This window comes from Bufo gargarizans, chromosome 10 (genome assembly GCF_014858855.1).
Source record: "Bufo gargarizans isolate SCDJY-AF-19 chromosome 10, ASM1485885v1, whole genome shotgun sequence".
Lineage (NCBI taxonomy): Eukaryota > Metazoa > Chordata > Amphibia > Anura > Bufonidae > Bufo > Bufo gargarizans.
Genome location: NC_058089.1, coordinates 30,309,817 through 30,337,789, shown reverse-complemented (window position 1 = coordinate 30,337,789; position 27,973 = coordinate 30,309,817). Strand labels below are relative to the sequence as shown.

The window sequence follows — 27,973 nt, the reverse complement described above, 5'->3', positions numbered from 1 at the left end:
GGGTGGTGCTGACTTGAGCCTGTTCAGGCTCAGTGCACACAGGTGGAGCTGGCTGCTGCTGCTGCCTCCTCCTGCTGCCATCACCAGCGGAGCCGCTGAAGCTGGGCTCCCTGGCAACCTGTCGCACCATTTGCCTCTGGTTCCTACCTTCCTCCTCATCAGTCCTGTTGATGTCTGTCTGACAAGGGAGGTGGCACCCATTCTTGGTCACCCTCCTCTTCATCACCCGATATGTCAGACCTAGGGCCAACCAGTGGTAGACTGAGGGAAACAGCAGATGTGGAGCCCCTGACCTGGCTCCACTATCACCTCGCTGACTCCTGGGTCTGACTAGGTGCGGGTGTTTGGTGGCTGAAACCACCCGCACCTGTTAGAAGGGATGTCACTGGGGTACTGACAGGTGATACCCCCTCCCCCTCCTCCTTCTCCATCCTTTCCAAAAGGTCCTGCGCATGAGGACTGAACTGCAATTCAGCCTCCTGCATTACCTCCCCCAAGATGTCCCTCACTGTCACTTTCAAACACTGCTGCCTGAATGCCCACGTGAAATACTCATAATAATTAGTTTTTATGTAGAAAAAAAAAAGGATAAGGGAATTTGGGAAAAACTTTATTGGGATGGGGACTCTGGGGCAAAAATTAAATAGAAAAAAATAAAATCAATAACAGTAAAGGCTTTTTTGTTGTTGTTTTTTTACCTAACAAAAGACACAGACACTACACCAAATAAACAGTAACAAACTAACAATGAAAACACTACACCAACTAAACAGTTAAAACACTAAAAACTAAAACTAATAAACTTTTTTTTAACTAACAAAAGACAGACACTAAACCAACTAAACAGTAAAAAAACAAACACTAAAATCTAAAACTAATAAACTTTTTTTGTGTTTTTTTTCTAACAAAAGACGCAGACACTGACGCAGACACTACACCAAATAAACAGTAAAAACTAAAACTAATAAACTTTTTTTTTAAACTACCAAAAGACACAGAAACGACACCAACTAAACAGTAAAAAAAACACTAATAAACTTTGTTTTTGTAACTAACAAAAGACGCAGACACTGATGCAGACACTACACCAACTAAACAAAAAAAACTAACACTAAAAACTAAAACTAATAACCTTTTTTTGTTTTTTTGTTTTTTTCAAAAGACACAGATACTGACGCAGACACTACAGCAACTAAAACAATAAGAAACTAACTAATAGTAAGGCTGTTAACAGCCTGCGTTTGTGGGAGGGGCGTCTGGTACTTAAACCCCTACCAGCCGCTCAACCCAGCGCCCGAGCCTCACGCATTACTTGCGATTCGAGCTCCCTCCTCTTCCGGCCGATACGCACTTCCGGGTTCGCGCTCACGTGCCGCCGGCGTCCTTCGCAACGCACAGGTAATGGAGGCGCAGCTGGCTCCGTCCTAGCTGCGTCTCTCTCCCGACCGGTCTCTCGCCCCCTGGTGGTGCTGTCTTGGTTGCCGCTCTCCCCCAGCGTGATGCGCTCGCACGGGTGCGGGCGTCAGGGCTGGGGGAGCGGCATCCCGGTTTAGTAAACTGCCGGTTACATTCCGGCTCTGCATGAGTGTCCAGCGCACAGGTGGCATTTCAGCGCCAGGATTCTCAGGTCAAACTGTATATGGGGGACAGGACAATCAGCTGCAGCTGATCACCATGACATCACAATATAATACACTGTATACAAGTGTCAGGACAATCCGCTGCAGTTGGTCACCATGTCTCCCTATATGATACACTACATACATGGGACAGCAATCTGCTGCCGCTGGTCATTATGACATCCGCTTTTGGGGGTCATCTGTGGGGAAGGCTATTTCAAGGGCCTTGAGGTATAGTTGGGTTCTGGTTTGGGGATGCAGGCAGCCCTCCCCACTTTTTCAGGAGGGGGCGTAGTTTTCTTTATTTTATCTGCCTTGCATCGTCAAATTAGAATCTGCGGTCTACACCTTACTGTTTCAGGAAGCAGGGGTCTTGTGTCCTAGTTCAGTCCTGCTCCTGTCTCCGGGTTTTGTATGGCCAGGGTCCCCTGGCCCTCCCGGGGGCTCAGGGCCCCCGGGTCACCCAGGTTGCCAGTGTTCCTGGTTCGCCCAGGTTGTCAATGTTCCTGGATCGCCCAGGTTGTCAATGTTCCTGGATCGCCCAGGTTGTCAATGTTCCTGGATCGCCCAGGTTGTCAGTGTTCCTGGATCGCCCAGGTTGTCAGTGTTCCTGGATCGCCCAGGTTGTCAGTGTTCCTGGATCGCCCAGGTTGTCAGTGTTCCTGGATCGCCCAGGTTGTCAGTGTTCCTGGATCGCCCAGGTTGTCAGTGTTCCTGGATCGCCCAGGTTGTCAATGTTCCTGGATCGCCCAGGTTGTCAATGTTCCTGGATCGCCCAGGTTGTCAGTGTTCCTGGATCGCCCAGGTTGTCAGTGTTCCTGGATCGCCCAGGTTGTCAGTGTTCCTGGATCGCCCAGGTTGTCAGTGTCCCTGGATCGCCCAGGTTGTCAGTGTTCCTGGATCGCCCAGGTTGTCAGGGTTCCTGGATCGCCCAGGTTGTCAGTGTTCCTGGATCGCCCAGGTTGTCAGTGTTCCTGGATCGCCCAGGTTGTCAGTGTTCCTGGATCGCCCAGGTTGTCAGTGTTCCTGGATCGCCCAGGTTGTCAGTGTTCCTGGATCGCCCAGGTTGTCAGTGTTCCTGGATCGCCCAGGTCGTCAGTGTTCCTGGATCGCCCAGGTTCTGTCTTTGTTTCTAAAAGTTGTCACACATGTTCTGATGTCAGTTGTTCCTTCCCTTAGATTGGGGCAGTTGTTGTTTTCCTTCCTGTCTTTCGTGTCATCTAGGAATTTCAAGGCAATATCAGGTAAGTCGGTTCAGAAACGGTCACTGGGACGGGGTCAACTGTCAGTTTAATACTCAAGTCGGTTCTTTTTCATCAGTTCCATTTAAACGTTCGGGGGTTTTTTGGAGCCGTGTTTCCAATCCGTCCTAATCCAGTCAGGTAGGTTCTCACGTTGGCCTCTGTCACACACGTTCAGTCTCACACCTTCTCTCGACCGCCTTCTTCGCATCGTCTGTGTCTCTCTCCGTTATTTAGGTAGGCATAAGTTCGCTTTTGTTTCTCAGGTCGACATGTCTCATATGTCCGAGTTGGATGACAACCTCTCCTTGCCAGGATCGGCCATTTCGGAGCATAATAGCTGCACGTCTCTAAGGAGTTGGACGGTGCCGAAGTTGATCGCCGAGCTCAGACGCAGGGGGATTCGGCATCCCGCAACTGCCCGCAAGGCTGAACTATATCGCCTGCTGATGACTACTCCGGGTTCGTCAGCTGAGCAGTCCGATAACGACTCCATCCGGCTGGCACTAGCGCAGATCCAGTCATCCATCACCGGACTCGTTAGCTCAGTCGCGGACATTCAATCCAGGGTCGCGGTTTTAGAAACCAGGCCAGCGGCTTCACCGCAATATCCGGGTTCGGCAGTCATCTCTGCCATTCCCCCGGACGTTGCAGGTAGGCCTTCTGCCACCCCCCAAATTGCTCCTTCCCATTTTGTGCCAGAACACATTAAGAAGGATATCCTGGCAGGCAAGGACGTCAATTTGGCATCCATTTTGATTGCCTCCCAGGATATTTCCGAAAACCGGGTGATCAATTGCGGAGAGGTTTCCGTGGTTTTGAAGGCCAAGGATGCTCGTCTAAACAGGAAATTGTCCGTTTCCGAGTTCGTCCTGGCCTTCAGCCTCTACAGGGACGTGGTGTGCTCCGCCCAGCCTAACCGCAGGGAGGAATTGGATACCTACTTGTACCGGATTGCAGATTTAGGGCATAAATACGGCGGCTCGGCATTTTACGATTATCATCGTTCGTTCTCTGCCAAAGCCGCCGCAGCCCTGCATCAGTTTCAGTTCATGTCCAATTGGGCAGACTTGGACATGGAGTTATTCTGCCGGCACTTCGCGGGTCTGAAGGCTCCTTTGTGCGCTATCTGCCAGTCCATCTTTCATTCTACGGAATGGTGTCCCAATCCGGTACAAGATCCACAGTCAGCGGCCAATCCAGGTCCTTCCGGGTCCTCCAGGACTTCCTCTTCAACAGACAAACTGGGCAGGCCAATTGTATATCTCGGCAGTAGCCAGGTATGCAACAATTTCAATGCCAAGGGCTGCGCCTTCAATGCTTGCCGAGCACTGCACATTTGCTCCCTTTGTTTTCGGGCCCACCCTCGCCCTTCCTGTCCCAGGAAGTCAGCCAGGGACTCCTGACTAGCCGACCTCAACTTGGATTTACTGGCTGCTCTCCTGCAGGGCCATCCGGATCGTTCCTTTGTCACCTTCTTGTTGGATGGGTGCAGAGAGGGGTTTCACACCGGCATTATCACACGTCCCCAGGGCTGCTGGCTGGGCCCCAATCTGCTTTCCGCCTCCAGTGACCCTGAGGCGGTGACCACCCTCATTCAAGCAGAGGTTGACAAGGGGTTCGTCATTGGTCCCTTCCTAAAAATCCCGTTCCAGTCATGGCGCATAAATCCCATCGGCCTTGTCACCAAATCTTCATCTAATAAAAAACGTCTCATCTACGACCTCTCTGCGCCTCATATGTCCTCCATCCCCAGTCTCAATTCACTCATTCCCTCTGAGGAATATTCCATGCAGTATTCCTCAGTTGATGAGGCCATCCAGCATATCCTTCAAGCAGGTGCCGGGGCTTGGCTGGCCAAAGTAGACATTGCCGATGCTTTCAAGCTGCTCCCAATACACCCTCAGCTTTGGAAGTACTACGGCATTCAGTGGGCAGACAAATTTTACTTTGCCAACCGGCTCACCTTCGGGTCCAAGAGCAGCCCCTGGCTTTTTGAACAACTGGCCAAGGCCCTGCACTGGATTCTCATCCATCACGGTGGCTTATCCAGGGTCGTCCACTACTTGGACGACTTCCTTCTCATTGAAAGACCCAGTCAGGTCCCGTCCATTCCCCATTCACTCCTGGACATTTTTTCCCGCCTTCAGGTCCCTGTGGCCACGGCCAAGACGGAGGGCCCGGCCACCAAGGTCACCTTCCTGGGCATCATTCTGGACACCATCAAAATGGAGGCTAGCCTCCCCAGCGAGAAGTTGCTCAGGATTCGCTCCGCTATTTCCCGGGCGGTCCAGTCTCATTTCCTTACCAGGGCGGAGCTTCAATCCTTGCTGGGGATGCTCAACTTCGCCTCCAGAATTATGCCTCAAGGCAGGGCCTTCCTTTCCAGGTTGTTGTGTCTCCTGCCCTCTGCCCCAGAGCAGGATTCTGTCGTCCATCTGGACGGCCAGGCCCTTGCAGATCTTGACATGTGGAGTAGGTTTCTCTCTGATTGGAATGGCATTTCTTTGTTCGTTCCTCAGTGGGATTCCTCTTCCCCCATGGTTTTCTCCGACGCCGCGGGTTCCTCCGGGTTCGCTGCCATTTTCAGGTCTCATTGGCTGGCCGCCGGATGGCCGCTAGAATTAGTCGCAGACACAGCAGCGCTCAAATCCTCCCCTCTTTTGGAACTATATCCCATTGTGGCGGCTGCTCAGGTCTGGGGTCACCATTGGGCCAACTCTTCAGTAACGTTCGTTACGGATAGCCAGACTTTAGTGGACATCGTCAACAAGGGCAGGGCCCAGTCTCCCAGGATCATGGCGTTGTTGCGCAAGCTAGTCTGGTTATCCCTCCTCCACAATTTTCACATGCGCTGCGTACACATCTCAGGCGAGCAGAATAGGGCCGCAGACGCTCTTTCCCGTGCTAATTTTGCGTTTTTTTTCCAGGAAATGCCCGACGCGGATCAGTCAAGCACGCCGGTGCCCCAATTCAGCACTCTCATCCTGGCTTAAATTCACTCCTAGAGGAGGCCAAGGGTCTGGTCGCAAAATCTCTGTCGCCCAATACGGCGAGGAACTATCAGGCTGGCCTAAGGGCTTTTGAGAAATTCACTAAGAGTCATCCGAGGGGTCAACACTCCGAAATCTCTCACATCATGGCTTTCTTGGCCTATTGTCACTCGCATCTCTCTCTATCACACAGCACCATCAGACTCTATTTAGCCGGCATTCAACATCACGCCATGCTGACCACTCCTCACCGCAAATCCCTCTTCTCCGTTCAAGCCATCAAGGCCACCCTTCGGGGTATTCAAAAGGAGGGGAAAGGGTCCGTGTCCCTTAGGCAACCGGTATCCAGCAAGTTGTTCAGGGATCTCTCCTCTTCATTGGACGGCAATCCTTTTGGGCCCTCCACTAGCCTGATCCTGAAAGCAGCCATGTATCTGGCGTTTTACGGGTTCCTTCGGCCCGGAGAGGTTTTGGCCGGTCCAAATCGACATAACCATCCTCTGAAGCAGCACCTGTTATGGGGCCAGGGCCATTTCACTCTCCTGCTGCCCTCCACTAAAACCAATCAGACGGGTCCCCCGTCCGAGGTCAAGTTCTATCCAACATTGAACGACTGGTGCCCAGTTCAAGTGCTGCATCAACTGCTGGTACACATCCGTGATTCATCTCCTGACAGCCCGCTCCTGCCACAGGCAGGCAAGCCTCTCGGCGCCTCACAGTTCGTAGCGTACATCCGGGCCCTCGCCCAGGGTCTAGGCTATGATCCCAAGGTCATTTCGGGGCACTCATTCCGCATAGGGGCGGCCTCCGCTGCTTCTCGGCACCAGGTGCCTGCCCACGTCATCCGGTCCATGGGGCGGTGGCGGTCCTCCTGCTTCACCCGGTATATCCCCAATCCTCAGGTAGAGATTTCACGTGCCTTTCGATCTCTGGCTTTGTAATTGTAATAAAGCATTGTACCTAACCGATGGCTTTTTGCCCCCTTTTTCACTGGTGTACCCGCGCCCGTGGCTCCCGGCACAATTCAGCCACTATGTTCAGGGGCAGGTTTCTCTGCGTACGCCGACGTTGTCCTAGCCCTGACCATAAATAGTAAGGCTGTTAACAGCCTGCGTTTGTGGGAGGGGCGTCTGGTACTTAAACCCCTACCAGCCGCTCAACCCAGCGCCCGAGCCTCACGCCCCTCCCTCCCGCCCTTTTTCTCAGGCTTCCATCAGGTATGCCCCCTTTTTCACTGGTGTACCCGCGCCCGTGGCTCCCGGCACAATTCAGCCACTATGTTCAGGGGCAGGTTTCTCTGCGTACGCCGACGTTGTCCTAGCCCTGACCATAAATAAACTTTTTTTTTTTTATTACACAGACACTAAACTAAAACACTAAAACACAACTACACTGCTCTGTCTTGAACCTATCAGCTACACTATTCACTAACTAACCTATACTATCTCACACTAACTAAATGGATATCTTTTAGCCAACTATACCCTACACTACACCCTGCACTAGAACTAGAATCAGCTGCACTATTCACTAACTATACTATCTCACACTAACTAAACAGATTATATCTTTCAACTAACTATCACTATACCCTAAACTAGAACCTATCTGCTACACTAACCTACCCTATCTAACACTATCAAACAAATACAGACGTGGACAAAATTGTTGGTACCCTTTGGTCAATGAAAGAAAAAGTCACAATGGTCACAGAAATAACTTTAATCTGACAAAAGTAATAATAAATTAAAATTCTATAAATGTTAACCAATGAAAGTCAGACATTGTTTTTCAACCATGCTTCAACAGAATTATGTAAAAAAATAAACTCATGAAACAGGCATGGACAAAAATGATGGTACCCCTAGAAAACACAGAACATAATGTGACCAAAGGGACATGTTAATTCAAGGTGTGTCCACTAATTAGCATCACAGGTGTCTACAACCTTGTAATCAGCCATTGGGCCTATATATATGGCTCCAGGTAATCACTGTGTTGTTTGGTGATATGGTGTGTACCACACTCGACATGGACCAGAGGAAGCAAAGGAAAGAGCTGTCTCAAGAGATCAGAAAGAAAATTATAGACAAGCATGTTAAAGGTAAAGGCTATAAGACCATCTCCAAGCAACTAGATGTTCCTGTGAGTACAGTTGCACATATTATTCATAAGTTTAAGATCCATGGGACTGTAGCCAACCTCCCTGGACGTGGCCGCAGGAGGAAAATTGATGACAAATCTAAGAGACGGATAATCCGAATGGTAACAAAAGAGCCTAGAAAGACTTCTAAAGAGATTCAAGGTGAACTTCATGCTCAAGGAACATCAGTGTCAGATCGCACCATCCGTCGTTGTTTGAGCCAAAGTGGACTACATGGGAGACGACCAAGGAGGACACCATTGTTGAAAACGAATCATAAAAAAGCAAGACTGGAATATGCCAAACTACATGTTGACAAGCCACAAAGCTTCTGGGAGAATGTCCTGTGGACAGATGAGACAAAAATCGAAGTTTTTGCCAAGGCACATCAGCTGTATGTTCACAGACGAAAAAATGAAGCATATCAAGAAAAGAACACTGTCCCTACTGTGAAACATGGAGGAGGCTCTGTTATGTTCTGGGGCTGCTTTGCTGCGTCTGGCACAGGGTGTCTTGAATCTGTGCAGGGTACAATGAAATCTCAAGACTATCAAGGAATTCTAGAGAGAAATGTACTAGCCAGTGTCAGAAAGCTTGGTCTCAGTCGCAGGTCATGGGTCTTGCAACAGGACAATGACCCAAAACACACCGCTAAAAACACCCAAGAATGGCTAAGAGGAAAAAATTGGACTATTCTAAAGTGGCCTTCTATGAGCCCTGACCTCAATCCTATTGAGCATCTTTGGAAGGAGCTGAAACATGCAGTCTGGAAAAGGCACCCTTCAAACCGGACACAACTGGAGCAGTTTGCTCATGAGGAGTGGGCCAAAATACCTGCTGAGAGGTGCAGATGTCTCATTGACAGTTACAGGAAGCGTTTGATTGCAGTGATTGCCTCAAAAGGTTGCGCAACAAAATATTAAGTTAGGGGTACCATCATTTTTGTCCATGCCTGTTTCATGAGTTTATTTTTTTACATAATTCTGTTGAAGCATGGTTGAAAAACAATGTCTGACTTTCATTGGTTAACATTTATAGAATTTTAATTTATTATTACTTTTGTCAGATTAAAGTTATTTCTGTGACCATTGTGACTTTTTCTTTCATTGACCAAAGGGTACCAACAATTTTGTCCACGTCTGTATATGATATGCTTTTAAAAAAGCACTGCACAATATTCAGCTCCTCTCACAACCAACACAACATGAAACTGCACAAAATGGCTGCAGGGAAAGGATCTTATATAGTAAGGCCTAGTTCACACGAACGTTTTTTTTGCGGGTGTACGGGCCGTTTTTTTGTGTTCCGTATACGGTCCGTATACGGAACCATTCATTTCAATGGTTCCGCAAAAAAAACGGAATGTGTTCCGTATGCCTTCCGTTTCCGTTTTTCCGTTCCGTTGAAAGATAGAGCTTGTCCTATATTTGGCCGTAAATCATGGGTCGTGGCTCCATTCAAGTCAATGGATCCGCAAAAAAAACGGAACACATACGGAAATGCATCCGTATGTCTTCCGTTTCCGTTCCGTTTTTTCTGAACCATCTATTGAAAATGTTATGGCCAGCCCAATTTTTCCTATGTAATTACTGTAAACTGTACATGGCATACGGAAAAACGGAACGGAACAACGGAACGGAAACGGAAACACAACGGAACTCAAAAACGGAACAACGGATCCGTGAAAAACGGACCGCAAAAAACTAGAAAAGCCATACGATCGTGTGAACTAGGCCTAAGGGGTGGGCAACTTGGCAACTTTCCTACTGGTTGCTACAGATGTTACTAACCTCTTACAACTATATTTGCATCCTTCTCATTGGCCCACAAGCTAAAAGAAGGAAGGGATCAGTGTCCTCTCGAAGTGGCGATATTCGAATTCGCAAGAATATTCGCGTTACGAATATTCACTCTCCACTCACTGACTCGTCACTGTAAGTAATATTGGAGCCTTAGTAATTTGGAACTCAATCTAGAAGCAGATAGGGATGATCACATTGTTTTACACAGAACACATCATTGTAATGTGTACTGTGTAAAAAAAATGAAAAAAATATTGAATATTCGTAATTACGAATATATATTGCTATACTCTAAATATTCGCGAAATGCGAAGTGACAATATTCACTATAAAAATTAGCTTTTCAAATATTTGCGTTCAACACAGTTAAAGAGTCCTAGGAGTCTAGAGAGTGTTATATACCAATTTTCAGGGCAATTGGAGAAACTTTGATTTGTGTAGAATCGACTTGGTTACAAATCATTTTTTAATTTTTTTTATAGATGAATTGGTAACTAAACAAATTTTGAGAAATGCACTCATCTCCAGAGGAAAGTTCTCTAGTTTTTGAGAGAGCTCGGGGGTGTCTACCTAGCAGTGGCGTGCCTAGGGTGTTCTCTGTCACCCCGCCCAATACTTAAAAAAAAGGTGCCAACTCATAATAGCATTGCCATCATTGTATATGTCCAGATATGCACCCCATTATTAAATCCATATTGTGCCCCCTTAAAATACCTATCCCTTTATTGTGCCCCTTTCACAGTGGTAATATTCTCTCTGTGACCCCTTCACAGTAGTAATGCACTCTGTGGCCCTTTCACGGTAGTAATGCCTATTGTGCCCCCTTCACAGTAGTAATGCTCAATCTGTGACCCCATAATAGTTATGTCCCCTCACAGTAGTTATGCCCTCTCTGTGCCCCCTTCACAGTAGTAATGCCCATTGTGCCCTGTTCATAGTAGTAATGCCCACTGTGCCCCCTTCACAGTAGTAATGCCCTTTATGCCACTTCACAGTAGTAATTTCCATTTTGCCCCTTCACAGTAGTAATGCCCATTGTGCCCCTTCACAGTAGTAATGCCTATTGCGCCCCTTCATAGTAATAATGCATATTGTGCCTTTTCACAGTAATAATGCCCACTGTGCCCCCTTCACAGTAGTAAAGCCCTCTGTGCCCCCTTTATAGTAACAAGGCCCTATGTGCCCCCTTTATAGTTGCAATGCCCTCAGTGCCCCCTTTATAGTAGTAATGTCCTCTGTGGCCACTTTATAGTAGCAATGCCCTCTGTGTCCTCTTTATAGTAGTAATGCCCTCTGTGCCCCCTTTAAAGTAGCAATGCCCTCTGTGCCCTTTTTATAGTAGAAAAGCCCTATGTGCCCCCTTTATAGTATTAATGCTCTCTGTGCCCCCTTTATGGTAGTAATGCCCTCTGTGCCCCCTTTGTAGTGGTAATGCGCTATCCTCTGTGCCCACTTTGTAGTAGTAATGCCCTCTGTGAACCCTTTATGATATTAATGCCCTCTGTGCCCCCTTTGTAGTAGTAATGCCCACTTTGCTCCCCTTTTTGGTGAACATGCCCTCTTCTCTGTGCCCTCTGTCTAGTACTAATGCCCTCTCTGTGCCCCCTCTGTGTTGAAAACAAACAAAAACAAAAAAAACACAGTACCAGACCCCCCCCATGTTGATTGCAGGAATGTCTACCAGAGCTGTTGCCCGTGCAATTAATGTTCATTTCTCTACCATAAGCCATCTCCAAAAGCGTTTCAGAGAATTTGGCAGTACATCCAATCGGCCTCACAACCACAGACCACGTGTAACCACACCAGCCCAGGACCTCCACATCCAGCATGTTCACCTCCATGATCGTCTGAGACCAGCCACCCGGACAATCGGTTTGCATACCCAAAGAATTTCTGCACTAACTGTCAGAAACTGTCTCAGGGAAGCTCAACTGCATGCTCGTCGTCCTCATCGGGGTCTGGACCTGACTGCAGTTTGTCGTTGTAACCGACTTGAGTGGGCAAATGCTCACATTTGATGGCGTCTGGCATGTTAGAGAGGCGTTCACAGATGAGTCCCGGTTGTCACTGTTCAGGGGAGTTGAGCATCCCAAACATGCTCAATGGGTGACATGTCTGGTGAGTATGCTGGCCATGCAAGAACTGGGATGTTTTCAGCTTCCAGGAATTGTGTACAGATCCTTGCAATATGGGGCCGTGCATTATCATGCTGCAACATGAGGTGATGGTCGTGGATGAATGGCACAACAATGAGCCTCAGGATCTCGTCACGGTATCTCTGTGCATTCAAAATGCCATCAATAAAATGCACCTGTGTTCATTGTCCATAAAATACACCTGCCCAAACCATAACCCCACCGCCACCATGGGCCACTTAATCCACAACGTTGAAGTCAGCAAACCGCTCACCCACACGATGCCACACACGGTGTCTGCCATCTGCCTTGAACAGTGACAACCGGGACTCATCCGTCAACAGAACGCCTCTCCAACGTACCAGATGCCATCATATGTGAGAATTTGGCCACTCAAGTCGATTACGACTGCAGTCAGGTTCAGACCCCGATGAGGACGACGAGCATGCAGATGAGCTTCCCTGAGACAGTTTCTGACAGTTTGTGCAGAAATTCTTTAGTTATGCAAACCGATTTCTGCTGCAGCTGTCCGGGTGGCTGGTCTCAGACGATCATGGAGGTGAACATGCTGGATGTGGAGGTCCTGGGCTGGTGTGGTTACACGTGGTCTGCGGTTGTGAGGCTGATTGGATGTACTGCCAAATTCTCTGAAACATCTTTGGAGATGGCTTATGGTAGAGAAATGAACATTCATTGCACGGGCAACAGCTTTGGTAGACATTCCTGCAGTCAGCATGAAAATTTCACGCTCCCTCAAATGTTGCGACAACTGTGGCATTGTGCTGTGTGATCAAACTGCACATTTCAGAGTGGTCTTTTATTGTGGGCAGTCTAAGGCACACCTGTGCAATAATAATGCTGTCTAAACAGCACCTTAGTATGCCACACCTGTGAGGTGGGATGGATTATCTTGGCAAAGGAGAAGTGCTCACTAACACAGATTTAGACAGATTTGTGAACAATATTTGCGAGTAATGGGTCTTTTGTGTATGTAGAAAATGTTTCAGTACTTTGAGTACAGCTCATGCAAAATGGGAGCAAAACCGAAAGTGTTGCGTTTATATTTTTGCTCAGTGTATATAAAGTGAATTTACAGTGCTTGGTTTGTGGACATATCCTAGGCCGACATCCCCTATAATTACCCACCCTAGGTCAAGCCTCTATGTGTATGGAGAATTGTCAGAGTTGTTTATTTGTTTTCTCACCTCGTAAACTCTTATGATGTCTCAGCAGAAGTACTACCTGAGTCTTTAGGACAAGTGCAGGGATGAAATGCCCTATGGTTTTCAGATGTCCATGATGTAATGCTGCCTCTGGTGTAGGGATCTCCTCAGTTATTTGGAATATGATCCCATTTGACCAAGGAAGGTAGAGGCAGGGACAAGTCAGTATTTACTGAATTGATTTGTTTCTTCACTCACAACTGTACGAGTAGTGCTTCCCTCCCCTCTCCCTTTTATTTCCCTCCCTGCTTTCCCATTATTATATTTTAGTTTAGTTATTGTTCTGGTTTTATTTTTGTATGATTGTTGATAGCGGTCGGGCTGTCTGTTGATGTAGACTATATGTAAGTAACTCTTTATACCGGACACTGATTTGATGCCCACATATGCGCTGTTTGGTTATTCTTTCCATGTATGGGTTAAAGAAAAAGTTTAAGAAATATTGGTTATGTTTTTTTCTGTCATGCTGTCTGTTACTATTTTATTGACATTGCTGTACTTTGCGCATATCTTATGTAATATATGTATTTCATATTCTGTTTCTTTGAATAAACATTCCTTTAAAATAAAAAGAAATTTGATTTGCTACGAATTAATTCATGAATCACTATAAATCAGTTATACCCCCGGCCACTGTGCCTTAGGGTACGGCAACACGGAGCTGAGGTGCTGCGTGTGGGTTGCGGCTATGTTGTGGTGAAGAACCGCATAGCCAATTAGCCCGCAGCTGCCTTTCATTTAATAATGAAGACCACACTGCATAGTCATTCTTAATTGTTAACTGCCGTGCAGCACCTTTAAACAGGTACTGTTGCTGGAATGAGGTTTGGCTGGTTAGGTTGGGGGGACAATAAGCATATTATTGCTGTTCTGGCCTGCAATCTCCTGCAGGTTATTTGACTGAAAACAATGACTATTAATCAGCTCTATCACACTCACTTCTCCAGACCCAGCCCTCTTCTTTTCTACAGGTGGGAGACCTTCTTCTGCCATCTGCTTTTCCTCTGTTTCCACATTGTCTAGTATCAATGAGAATAAGTCATTAGGAACATCCAGCTCCTCCACTCACTGCATCTTTCTGACTTTTCTAGGCCAGGGAGACTTTGAAGGACAATTTGGAAGAAGTAAATCCAGCAAAAGATGAGAACGGTCATCATTAAGACCTGGCCCCCCTAAGGGGTGCAGACTAATTGGTACTGGTTGGCACGTTGGCACCAAAATAATAAAGGCTTCCATCTTATTGGTATTGAATTACTTATCTTAGTTTACGGCTGATGTAGTAATAAGTGAATGTAGGGATAAATAAATAAAACTGATGCAGCATAAGTCTCCCTGCACTCTCCAATATTCTTCTATTAATAGTTTTCAGCAAAGCTGTCCCTAGCATATGAGCACTTGTCACGTCTCTCCCTATAGTCACAGGACAACGGCGGAGACTGTGTGGGATGAGGGTTTTATAGGGCTGTGACATCACAGGGGATTACTATTTGCGGGTTGGCTGGCTGCACGAAGGGATCTCACATTCCGGGGCCTTTTACTTTTTACTTTGTAACATGTGCAGCCGCTATTTTAGGAAAAAGTGAATCGTACCAGGGAGCGCAAGGAAATTCATATTCATTGCGAATCAAAATTTTCCTAAACTTCAGACTGAATTCCACTTTCATTGCTTTGCTCAACACTAGTGTACAACCTTATCATTTTCTCTTGATGACCAATGGGATGAACTTTAGCAAGACAAATCTTGGAGCAGGACTTTCCACTAACATCCTCTCACAGATGCGGGTGCACAGATGTGTCACTTCAGACGGTACTGTGTCTCCCCCCCCCCCCGCCATGTACTGTGGCTTGGTCTGAGGATATGAGAGACCATGAAGCTGGTCCCGAGTGTAATGCTGTATTATGCTCTTTGCTATCACATTCTAGAAACATAGAATGTGTCGGCAGATAAGAACCATTTGGCCCATCTAGTCTGCCCAATATACTGAATACTTTGAATAGCCCCTGGCCCTATCTTATATGAAGGATGGCCTTATGCCTATCCCATGCATGCTTAAACTCCTTCACTGTATTTGAAGCTACCACTTCTGGGCATTTAATGTTTGCTGTATGGTCATTTGCAAGATGAGAGGTTGATGCACAACATCCGTAGAAAATATGGTTTTCCTTGAGGAACATTTTGCGGTCCTGAAGGGATTCTTTTCTGAAGCTTCTACACTTCAGCAGGGTGTGAGGTTTTTTCTGTAGAGGGTATTTTCTGCACAGGTCTTTTATTCAGGTTTTTTTAGTCTCTGCAGTACTGCAAGTTTTGTGAAAGGAGTCTTCATGGGATACACTGGTTTTGTGTACTGCAACAAGTGTACTTTTCTGGTTGTGAGGTAAGGCAGATTTACCTGTTCTAGGGTAAGCAGTGTCAAATATTGAGAAGTCAAAACTAGGAGCATTTCTAGTCTTGGCTTGTTGGCATACAAAGTCCACAAAAAGGCAGAATGGAGGAAATGGGACACTGCTGTCATTTTCACTCTTTAGCGATCCACTTCTCTTGCAGACTTTAAGGTAGCTTCCATACTATGGGATTGAAACCATGTGTGTTATCTAGGAATGCAAGACCTGGCAATTCTTGTTTCATATGGTCCTCTCTTTCTTGCTGACATGTCACTCTCACTGCTGACTGTCAATCCGTGCGCTGTGTTCCACTGTGGAATTAACATTTCACATTGTAAATGAATTATTGCTAATTTTGTGAAACTGAATGTCTCCATTCAACTTAAAGGGGAATGTAGTCCTCACAGAAATCTGTATCCTAATCTATGCATAAAAATCTGCAACAACATCCGCATCTTTGAAAATATCTGCACCTGTATATTTTCTGGCGATTATTTTTTTTCTTCATAACATATCTTGTTAGGAAAGCTAGAGGAACATTACCTGGCCTACAAGACTCTTCATTCCTAATAAGCACTCTTCATAAGGAGACAAAGTACCCCCTCGAATCCTGACCAAGGCCTCTCTCCAAGCAAAGACAGTTGTCTCTGTTTTGCACTGAAACATCTGTCTGCAGCTACTATACCTTACATCTGGTGGCATCAGAGGCTTAGCTTTCTTTTCCTGCATATTGTTTTCTCTCTGCCTGGTCTATAAAACTCTTTATGCCTACTGGACACTCTCCATAAGAGAAAAATATCTATCTCTCTATCTATATCTCTAAATTCACCAGGATTTTGTTCTTGAAGAAATTCTGGCAAATCCTTTATTTTTTAAAACTGGGGTTGAATTTCGATATTATAGATTTCCTCATCTGTAATTTAGTTGTAACACTGTGAACACTAGGGTAGATCTTATGTTTACCCCTGTTTCTATTTAATGCTTATTCATTTTTGCCTGTTATCCATCATGAGATGAGGAGGCAGCAATAGTCCATTTATTTCAGCATCTGACCCAGTGTCATCCATACAAGTGAATACGTGAATGAGATAGGCTACAGTATTAGTGGTCAGGGTTGGGATTTGAATAGGCCCTCAATGAAAATACCAGAACACCTCTTAGGTTAGCTTATGTTCAAATATGTTTTTTAGACTGACTGAAGAAATGAGTGAATGCCACATTGCATTGCCATTTCATAATTCCTAAGTCAGGTCAGTTCTTCATACACAAATTAATGAACTTCTTATACAAGTGTCACTTTGTGGAAAAAGCATTCTGGCCGAGTTTGGGCCCACACCCATCAGACACACAAAGAACCTATTAACATTTCCACCGCTGGAAGGTCAGCTAGACAATATATACACAAAAAGAAATATGTTCACAGATAAGGATTTGAGTACATATTTGCTTTAATATGTGTGTCTATATAAGTAAGGATATGTAGATATATATCTATTTTCAGTAGTGATACTCTGCATTGAATTGTGATCGGACAAACAAATCATTTAAAATGATAATTCCCAACTCACTGGAACTCCCATCCCGTACAGTCTGAAGAAAAATAAAGGGTTACTGGCAATGAAAATTACCAGAAATGATGTTTTAGAAGAGCAGTGATTTCCAATTTTTTATGTACATTAAATGTTCTCCTTTGATAACACCTCCTACTGTTTATTCATCTGGCTTCTCCTGCATTTAGATGTGGACTAACATGCCCAGTAGCTTCCTGACTCTGTCCACCCCCCTCATCACTCACGTAGTTATCTCACAGTGAATCAGGTGAAGCATCCCAGACATCTTTCATTTCTCTATACTTCTAAGTTCATAATAATATATACTATAGTAATATCTCACTAGACAGTGAAAAAATAAGTTGCGGTAGGGCATTATGTACCATATGTCCCTCACATGTATCTCTGACACTATATGTGAGGAACTAATTTCTGTGCAAGGGAGTAGGTGTTAACAATGCATCTTGAGAGGCACAGGTGCATGATGAGCTGCTGCCCACTGACAGAGAGACAAGCAAGTCCTCCAGATATGAGAGCAAAAATAGTTTTAAATTTGTAGGATAAGCATTGTTGGATGCAACAAGAGAAGAGACAGCAGATTCTGCATCCATAGCATAACCAGCATTTAATGTCTGACATGTCTGTTTCTGCAAACAACTTGTGCTGGGGTACCCTTTCTCAGACCTCGGCATTGTACAATTCTTCATAAATTGACATCTGGATGTAACCATTCCCTTTGTCAATAAAGTGACTCACTGCACATTTTGAAGGTGTCAGTGGTTGCACGGTGTAGGAGCATGTGGAGTACACGCCCCATTGACAAAAGATGTAGAGGCACACAGTTGTCCATTTATTCCTACATTTCCAGAGGGAATTACAGAGTTCTAACAAAAGATATTCCTGAATTGTTATTAGATGAAAAATATGTGGCCACTGAAATAGATGAAACACAAGAGCTCTGTGGTAGGTTTTGTCACACCCAAATGAAATAGTTGGGTTCTTCAGTTAGACCACTATGTGGATGAATTCAGCAGACCATTTTGAAACTTTGGGGGTCATTTATTTTACTGAAATATGTCTATATTAGGAGTATTACAGGGGAAGATGGCAGCACCACTATCTGCGACTTCTCCCTGTTCACTCCAGGTGTAAAATTATGGGCATGGCAGGGTACGGGACGGCAGGCCCATCTCATTTACCATTTTCTATGCCTGTTTCAGGCGTAGGAAAAGGTCCAAATGTAAGACAGCTAGGAAGCTGTCTTCCATTTAGAACTGGTGCTGGATGTACCGAATTTATGGAAAGGCCTGCGCCACCAGCTTAGGGCTTTATTAAGACTGGCGTCTAAAAAGCCGGTCTTACAAAATGTGCCCCTTCGTAGATCCAATAATTTAATTGAAATTAATTCAAGACAACAGAAATATGTGGCGTTTTGGTCTAAATGACTCTTATCAAACAATATTTGATGGTACAAAATTCAGGTGCAGTAAAATGGTGAATGGGCACCAGGGGAATTATTAGATCTTCTAAGTTTCAGCATGGTCTGCTGAATTTCATGTTATCTCAAGAGCTTTTTGTCCACTACATAAAACCGAACCTAACCAGTGATACACATCTTTGATTTCCACACTGCCATAGAAATAGGAGTAACTACCTAGCTGTCACGGACGTACCGAGACATATGGGCGTCCCGGCGACAGTCAGTGACAGGAGATCTGTGAGACTGGCAACACGTGGTTTGATCTGACATGACAGGTTTTCCTTGTGGATCAATAGGTGTCTGTGTTGTGTCTGGTAATGGCCACACCCCTTGCTTCCAGGTGTTGCTTATGTGGTAATTTAACCATCCTTATTTATAGTTGCTTCACCCACTATTCTGTGCAGTTTATAGCTTCTGTGCCTGTGGATTGTTTGTGGTTGGATCTTGGTTGAGTTCCTGGTGCTTCCATAGCCTCTTTGAAGTTTTTAAGTCTTTCCTTTCCCTTTGGTATTTTGTTTGAGTTCTGTGCTTTGCATTTCCCTATTGTTTGTATTAGGCCTGAAGTAGCCTCCTGTTCGTCCTTCCTTTTGGAGGAACAGGTAGTCTTGTCTCTGCCATTAGTACCAGGGTCCTATAGGGCTTGATAGAACTCTAGGTATTCCTGCGTATGAACTCACCTACCTTTGGGATCTGTTCATACTGGTAGTCAGTAAGGATTTTGGTTAGGGTTTTCACTAGGAGGTGTCCGTCTTCCTTCCCTAGTTCTCAGGCCTGATTCCCTGTTCCCCCTTCCCTCCTATGCTTGGTGTGGTGTTTCCCTCTCACACTGAAGCATGACACGTGACCTAAAGTATAATACATCAGACATCCATCAGCAATAACTTTGGATGCCACATTTAATAGAGACAGCGACATCTGTACAGTTAGGGCGAAGGAGGGCTCTCCCTATGTCCTATGATAAGAATTACTGCACTAAAATTGCAGGGCTCAAATTGGTTGACATGAAACGCTAGGGCCTTGTGAAGGCTTCCAGCACTGTCAAAGCAAACTCCCTGAAAATCAATGCCTAAGGCATGATCTGACAGGCAACCAGTAAAAATCCCATCGACTGCAATAGTATTTTATCACAGTTTATAAGACAAGCAAACTGAAGATTGCAGGTTCAAGTCCCCAAAGGGGACTAAAAATAAGAAAAAAAATCACCCCTTTCCCAAATATTCATATTTTTTACTCACCTTGTCTACCCCAAATAGTTGAATGAAACTTTATTTAAAAAAATTGCTGCTAATGGTGTACTTTTGGAAGATAGAAAGGAAAAAATTTAAACGCAAAAATAGAAAATGATCTTGGTCCTTAAAGGGAATTTGTCACCTGGTTTTATCATTTTAAGCTGTCACCATTGCCATGTTCAATAAACTAACGAGGCAAATGGCGCCGCCCACTCCGCTACGTCATCTTTAACCTTCCAGATACGCCCCGTTATTCTTCATGTTGACCGCCAGAAATCTCATGCAGGCGCAGTGCCGCCGACCTCCTGCGCGATCATAAAGCTCCTGAGGCAACAGCGCTCAGATTATGTCACTGGGCTCAGCGCATGCCCACTGACACTTTTGAGGCTGTTGCCCTCAGGAGCTTTATGATCGCGCAGGCAGTTGGCGGCAGTGCGCCTGCGTGAGATTTTCGGAGGCTGACAAGAAGAATAACGGGGCATATCTGGAAGGTTAAAGATGACGATGATATTTCTGGATCAGGAGGCGTTCTTGGGCTTCAAATTAAGGTGGGCTGGGCACTGCAGGGGGGTGTTACTGGGCTTCAGAGAAGAAGAAAAAACGCCCCTCTGGGCACCTTGGAGGTTCAGTTGCATAACAGGAAAAGAGCTTTTTTTTTATCAAAATGACAACATGAAATTAAGTAATAAGACAACTGCAGGAAATAAGGTAGTTTATTGAACATGGCAATGGTGACAGCTTAAAATGATAAAACCAGGTGACAGATTCCCTTTAATGTGTTAAAAATGTCTATTTCAATCCAAATTTTTAAGAAACAAAGACCAATCATTATAATGAACATCAGCTTTCCTTTAGCTAGAAAAATATTCAATTTGCTGCCCTAGCCCTGTATCAAGGTACCTTAGCAAAAATATGACAAAATGCATGTAAGGAACATTCCCAGCAGCCTCCCGTATCTACAGTAGATATTAGTAGTGTGTGGTTTGGTGTAGTAGTTTAGTAGCTATGTCTAGAAACTAAAACAGCAATTAGTAGTTGCTAATTAATCAGAAATGCCATTCAGTACAGAACTCATATTGTGTGGAATTCACGATAAGATGGTAAAAAGACCAACTCCTAATAAAGTAAGTCACTTGTCTATCATCCTCTATCTACCTACCTTTCTACCTATTGAGAAGATAAGCATTCGAATTGGAATTTAGTCCGAAGTTTAGGAAAACTTTTCACAACAATTTCTAATTTCCTTGTGCTTTGTGGTAACGAATCAGTTTTTCCTAAAATGGTGGCTGCTAAAGAAGAGGGAACTTCAGTTTTTGAAGTTCGGGTTTACTTGAAGTTTTCTCATCCCTAGTGGCTGCACATGTTTTAAAGCCCGGGAACGTAAGATCACCCATAATGCTGTGCAGCCAGCAAATCCACAGATAACCATTCCCTGTGATATCATAGCCCTAAAAACCCTAATCCTGCATGGTCTCTGCCATTGTCCTGTGAGCTAAGCATAGGGAGAGAAGGGACAAGCGATCATGCGCTAGGGACAGTGTTGCTGAAAACAATTAATAGAAGAATATTGGAGAGGGAAAGTCCAAGGAGAGTGCAGAGAGACTGCAGGGAAGGTGCAGGGAGACTTATGCTGCATCAGTTTTATTTATTTATTCCTACATTTACTTATTCCTACATCAGCCAAAAACTAAGATATGTAATTCTATACCAATAAGATGGAAGCCTTTATTATTCCCGTGCCAGTGTGCCAACCAGTATCATCCAGTCTGACCATCCTCATCTTTTGCTGGCTTTACTTCTTCAAACTCATCCTACTTGGTCTCCATGTCCTAGAAAAGTCAGCAAGATGCAGAGAGAGAAGGATCTGGATGTTCCTAATGACATATGTATTGTTGATATTAGATGATGTGGAAAAGGAGGAAAAGCAGATGGCAGAAGAAGGGTTCCCACCTGTAGAGCAGTAGAGCACAGGGGTTGGAGAAGTGGGTATTCCAGAGCTGATTAGTATTCTGTGTTTACTGTCAAATAATTTGCATATTATTCCCCCACCTAACCAGCCAAACCCCATACCTGCAACAGCCCCAGTTTAAAGGTGCATTGACGGTGCCGTGCAGCTATTGACAATGAAGACCGACAATACAGTGAGGTCTTCATATTGAATGAAAGGCAGCTAAATGCTGAATGGCAATGCAGTTCTTCACTGCAGCATGGCTGCAACCCATATGCAGCACGGCTGCTCCGTGTGGCTGTACCGTAAGGCAGAGTGGCGTAAATATACCTGATTTACAGCAATTTATGAAAAATTATTTGATGATAAATCAAATTTCTTGGCTAAATTTAGTGAAGTTGTTGAATAAAAATTTTCAAAACTTTGCTCATATCTATCATCTACAATCTACCATTATCTATCTATCTATCTATCTATCTATCTATCTATCTATCTATCTATCTACTATCTATGATCTACTCTATCTATTTAAATTGAATAAAGCAAGAAGCAGCATACTTAAAAATAGGTTGGGTGCAATCCCCCTCTATCTATCTAGCTATCTATTTTTCCATTGTGGTTTCTCAACAGTCTTTTCCCCTCTCTCTCTATATATATTTCTCTATAACTATTACTGATTTGCTTATGAAGTTGCAGAATACAGTATAACTTATCACAGAACTAAGGATATATTACCTGAAGGCATTTATATCATGTAAATATTAGTTATTACCAATGACATGAACACAATTTATGTATCAGGTTAACTTATTATTGGCAAGACCACAATCTATTGCTACAGACCATCAAATCCATGTGAAGGAGGCATGCACATAGTCACACAGTCAGCCACAGGCACACAGTATGCAGTCCACACCTTATTCCAGCATCCTCCTGTACACCTGCAATTAGAGGAAAGACCTTCAGCTCCTCCCATGTTACCTGTGTGGAGCAATCCTGGCACAGTGCCAGCTGCTTTTACAAGTGTATATAAGGATCACCACAAGACTGACCATCCCGTTCCCTGCCTGTCCTCCACTGAACTGTCAAAGCTATTGAGAAGATGGGAACCTTTAGGAGGGTCCCGCTGTGGATCCTACTAGTCCTCTTGGCCCCACTAAATGGTAAGAAATCTGTCTAGATTTAAATAGCAAATATTCTTTATATTTAAAGCTATTGACTGTAAATGCAGTTTTTTTTTTCCAATCATCAATTAAAGCTGATGTTAATTCTATTTGATAGTATATAGATCACTAATCTTCTGATATATGTCACATGGGAAATTTATACATTTCAAATAACAGCTTCAGTCTCCCATATACGGTATTTATAGATAAAAGTGGGCTGTCAAATATGGGGTGATATGCTTGTAAATATGGCATATCGTCTGATATATATGCTCCGTTTTATCAAACAATGGTTGATACATGAATGTAAATGTTCACTGCGTGTGACATTTAAACATTACTGGTATAGCCTATTGTGGGGAAGGAGATTTTTTTATATTTTTCCATGACTACTAGTGAATCTGTGTATAATTCTAACCCTGCATGCTATAAAACATTGACACCTTTATTGCTTGTGTGTACAGTTCATGGACTATCCCTTTTGCTTTTATAGCAAAGAACAGGAGAAATAAACACTTGCCATAAAAAGAGTAATAATAGTATAGTATCATACATAATAATAGTACAATGTTAAAAATAACTCCTTGAATTATTAACAGTATGACCATCCAAACACGCTAAATGCTAAACGCATGTTAAAATTTGAAATGGAGGCTCAGTTCGGGGCCTCCATATCAGATTTTATCAAAAATAGAGGAGTTACGAAAGAAAAGTGACTTTTTTTCTCCGCTAACAAAGCATTCTTCCAGTTGGTATCCGAGTGGATTCTATTATAGTCAATGGGCTCCATTCCTATCAGTTATGTGCTAAATCCTGCACTTCCGTTATTTTTGTGGTTCTGCTCTTATAATAGAGCAGAAAAACTGAAATAAAGAAGGCTGATGTGAAAGAGCCTTAAATATTAAACCTTATCAACAGTCCTATTACAATGGAAACTGATTGATAAAATGATCTATCTATTTATCTACAGTTCTTTCTCTCTCTCTCTCTAGTAAATCATGACCAGGCAGGAGCTGAAAGCAGATTATTTAGATACCAATTATAGGAAGAAATGTGCAAAATGGTGCCTTTTGTAGAAGAAAAACAAATATACAATTATGTTTGTTCTTCACACTATTTAGATGATGGGATTGTCAGCAGTTTTATATATCAGTTTTGATGTTTCTAGCAGTTTCCTCAAATTTTTGTCTAACATTCAGCCTTAAATCCACATTTCCTTTCCTCACAATGGACTAGGTGTGAGTATTCTCTATATAGTCCTTTATTATTTGATCCTACATAGTTTTACATTGGTTCTTTAGTTTAAGGATGAGCAAATCTATTCTAATGGATGGTTCGGAATTCGTTCCAAATTTCCCAAAATTTTCGGTCTGAAACAAAGCCACATTTTTTGTGATTAGTTTTGGACAAATTGCAAAGATAGAGAGAGAGTGAGATACTGTAGAGAGAAAGACCAGTGTGCTACTCTGTTTCTCGACAATATATATGCATTATCTGGGTGGTACTCTCTCCCCTCTCTCTCTCAGAATTGATTAATGTCCAAACCGAATTCTTTGAAAAATTTGACAAAACTGAAACTAAATGAATCTAGAAAGGTTTGCTCATCTCTACTTCAGTTACATACTTTTTATTACTAAAGATATATGTAGACTCTAAAAATGCTTATTTTATTGCAGGATGAAGGCATAGGATATAAAGTAGATTCACTTCAGTAGACACCACTGCTTAAATATATGAACTATGTATCAGTTACCAGAAATCACCCAGATTCACGAGCAGCAAATTTAGGAAAAATGTTCTAAGGTTTACCTTTGTTCCCTCTTATTGGATGTATTTTCAAATTTGATGGAATCAAGATAGGCATGCTTGACAGTAGTGAACACTTGAAAGCCTTTCTAGTTTTTTTTTTTTTTCAAACTTTACAGGAAATAGACAAAACAAATATGTTTTAATTATACAGGTTGGTAACAGAAAAAAATGATAATGCATTTATGGTCTTCATTTCACAAACAATATTTAAGCAATCATTGAATTCAATGTACTGTATATGTAGATAGCTAATTCTTTGTTTTTGGTATTTATATATTTTTTAAGGTAACCTTGATGTATAGACTAAAATATAAAATGTAATATATACTGTATTTTCTTTTTAAATCTCATTTTGTTAAATATATAAATATTCTATTTCAATATAGCTCAGGAATATGGAGACTACTCTGTAGATGAGACGGCTGACTACTCGATTGATGAGTCTATGCAAGAACAACAGCAGCAACACGTAAAACAACAAGTAAAACAAAATGTAAAACAGCCAAAAAGTAAGTTTTGTCAAAAGTGTCAACCTATAATGCACTAATCAATCCATTGCTTTCAGTTAATTTCGCTTTGTCAGTTTGTTAGAATGAATATTAGCAGATAGTCAATAAATGGTCCTCACATTAACATTGTTCTCCTAACTTTCCCTAATTGTTTGCAGTTTTGTTAACTGGACCTCCAAGAATATCAGTGATCCCGGTGGCATCAAACACTGTAGTAAGAGGTAAGTCAATGAGGTTATATTATTATTAGGAAAGGTACTGTATGACATCTTCTACCATCCTGCATTGACATTTCAAGGTCACCTTCCAAGAGAGGTCAAGTCATATTGGCTCCATCCCCCTTGGTATCTTATGTTGAGAACATGTGAAGAACATCTTTCTCTCTAGCCTCTGCACAAGGGTCATGAAAATTGGATGCGGAGGGCAAAAAAGCACCAGGGTCTTTTGTCCTGGCTGTAATCAACCAGCACCATAAGGGTCACCCTATTGATCTATGCTATGTAGCCACCTTTCCTCTATCGTATATGTATGTCCAACCTCCTATAATGTTAATAGTAGTTGTCAGATTGCCATTGATACTGACTGAGGTAATGCACTGTACAGTACCTATGTTTGCCATTTTTCAGCTTATTGGTATTGTAGTATTAGCTACAATCAGAGTCACTTAATGCTTTTTTACTTGTAGCTATCAACACAGCTCACAATAACAGAGTTTGCAGCACCTGGGGCAACTTTCACTTCAAGAACTTTGATGGAGACATATTCTACTTCCCCGGTACTTGTAACTACGTCTATGCATCTCACTGTAAGGGTGCATATGAGGATTTCAACATCCAAATGCGTCGTACTATTGTGGACGGTGTTCCAGTCATTGACAAGATCTCCATGAAAATTGATGGACTTGTAGTGCAAATCGATCACAACACTGTCTCAGTAAATGGAAACAAGTGAGTTTCTTGATTTATCCATTATATGAATGAAAAAATTGCAAACCATAATGTGTTTTATTAACTGATGTTTTCCTACTTATGCATAGTGTCCAGCTGCCTTTCAGTGGTTCTGGCATTCAGATTGAGAAACATGATGTATATCTCACAGTGACATCCAAACTTGGTCTTGTCTTCATGTGGAACGATGATGATAGTCTTCTGGTAAGAATACAGAATTGGTATACTGTATTTACAATTGTGGAAGATAGACTGGATAATAAGAATTTGCCTTGGTTTCTAATGTTTTAGCTACAACAAGACTTTATTTTTCTCTTTTTGCACAGCTGGAACTGCATGAAAAGTATGCCAACCAGACCTGTGGGTTGTGTGGGGACTTTAATGGCATTTCAATCCACAATGAGTTCATTTCCAATGGTTAGTTTTTATGTCTTCTATGTCAAGGGTAATCCTAATGCACACGCGGTATTTTCACCTAATATGTACTTAAAGTAGATTAAATACTTGATTAACACTAACATCCATTATTAATGGCAAGTTCCTTCTATCAAAACATTTGGATTCCTCTTTCCTGTAGGGATCCAAATCACAGAAGCTCAGTTTGGAAATTTACAGAAGTTGGATGGCCCCACAGAACTATGTAATGATGTGCCTCCTATAGCCAAGAGCAACTGCACTGATTATGTAAGTAAAAAACTCATGACTTTCATCTTTATTGGACAACAACATATCCACTACTAGAAGAAGGTCTGCTATAGACACTTCAGAGTCAATATATAGTGATATGACAAAGTGTATAAAATATAATTAGGAAATGACGAAACAGTTATAATGATTATTTTAGAAGTGTAAAAGCCTCTGTTTGCTTACGATAGGAAAACATCTGTGCGTCAATCCTTCTGGGTTCAGCATTATCCAAATGCAATTCATTGGTGGCTGTTGAGCAATACATTGAAGCTTGTGTGAAAGACCTGTGCCGATGTGATAGCAAAAATACTGCTTTATGTATGTGTAATACATTTGCTGAGTACTCAAGGCAATGTGCTCATGCTGGAGGGAAACCAGAGAACTGGAGAACTAAAGATCTGTGCCGTAAGTATCTTCAACACCTTTGTCTACAAAGTGGTACAACGATGATCTACAATGTTCTCAAATAAACAATTCAATATAAAAGGAAACTAATGAAAAGGGTGCATTGTGAATGGGTTCTAATATAGCACTTATTTTGTTTCAGCTAAAACATGTCCTTACAACATGCAGTACCAGGAATGTGGATCTCCATGTCCAGACACTTGCAGCAACCCAGAGAGAAGTGTTTTATGCGAAAATCACTGTCTAGATGGATGCTTCTGCCCTCCAGGTATGTATTTCTACATTTTGGCTTTCTTTACGTCAGAACATTGCACCAAAAGTTTGGTGCATTTTTAGGCACACACTGTCACTTCTTAAACCATAGTGCCTTTTTCAGAGAGCCACAACCCTTTCCATGGTAACCCATGCCCCTTTCTTGAGGCAAGGCACAAAAAGTATCCCTTGATAAATGTAGTACAAAGCATGTATACCATTTTGTTGGTGCAAACTGCACCAGAATTCCGGCTTATCCGGCTCAACTCTCACCAAGTCATTCCAAACCTTAGGTATTAGCATTGGGGAAACCTCTGAAAATGTGTTGCCTTCCAGAGGAACCTTTGTAATGACTTCATGCCAATGTCTACTGATAATTTGACAGTCACTGTTGTCATTTTGTTACTGGAAACTTTTAACTAGGTACCTCTGAGTCCGCTTTGAAAAATCAAG

General features: G+C 43.3%; 1 protein-coding gene across 1 annotated transcript in view; it reads left to right on the top strand.

Moving 5' to 3' along the window:
* The first annotated feature begins 3,132 nt into the window (after window positions 1-3,132).
* LOC122920029 (mucin-5AC-like) overlaps window positions 3,133-27,973 on the top strand; it is a 61,522-nt gene continuing 36,681 nt past the window's right edge. The window contains exons 1-11 of the mRNA XM_044269239.1: window positions 3,133-4,140; window positions 5,011-5,335; window positions 5,791-6,549; window positions 25,107-25,229; window positions 25,388-25,450; window positions 25,888-26,176; window positions 26,266-26,380; window positions 26,503-26,593; window positions 26,754-26,860; window positions 27,052-27,268; window positions 27,411-27,536. Coding sequence (XP_044125174.1) covers window positions 3,133-4,140; window positions 5,011-5,335; window positions 5,791-6,549; window positions 25,107-25,229; window positions 25,388-25,450; window positions 25,888-26,176; window positions 26,266-26,380; window positions 26,503-26,593; window positions 26,754-26,860; window positions 27,052-27,268; window positions 27,411-27,536 — 3,223 coding nt within the window. The remainder of the gene's footprint in view (window positions 4,141-5,010; window positions 5,336-5,790; window positions 6,550-25,106; window positions 25,230-25,387; window positions 25,451-25,887; window positions 26,177-26,265; window positions 26,381-26,502; window positions 26,594-26,753; window positions 26,861-27,051; window positions 27,269-27,410; window positions 27,537-27,973) is intronic.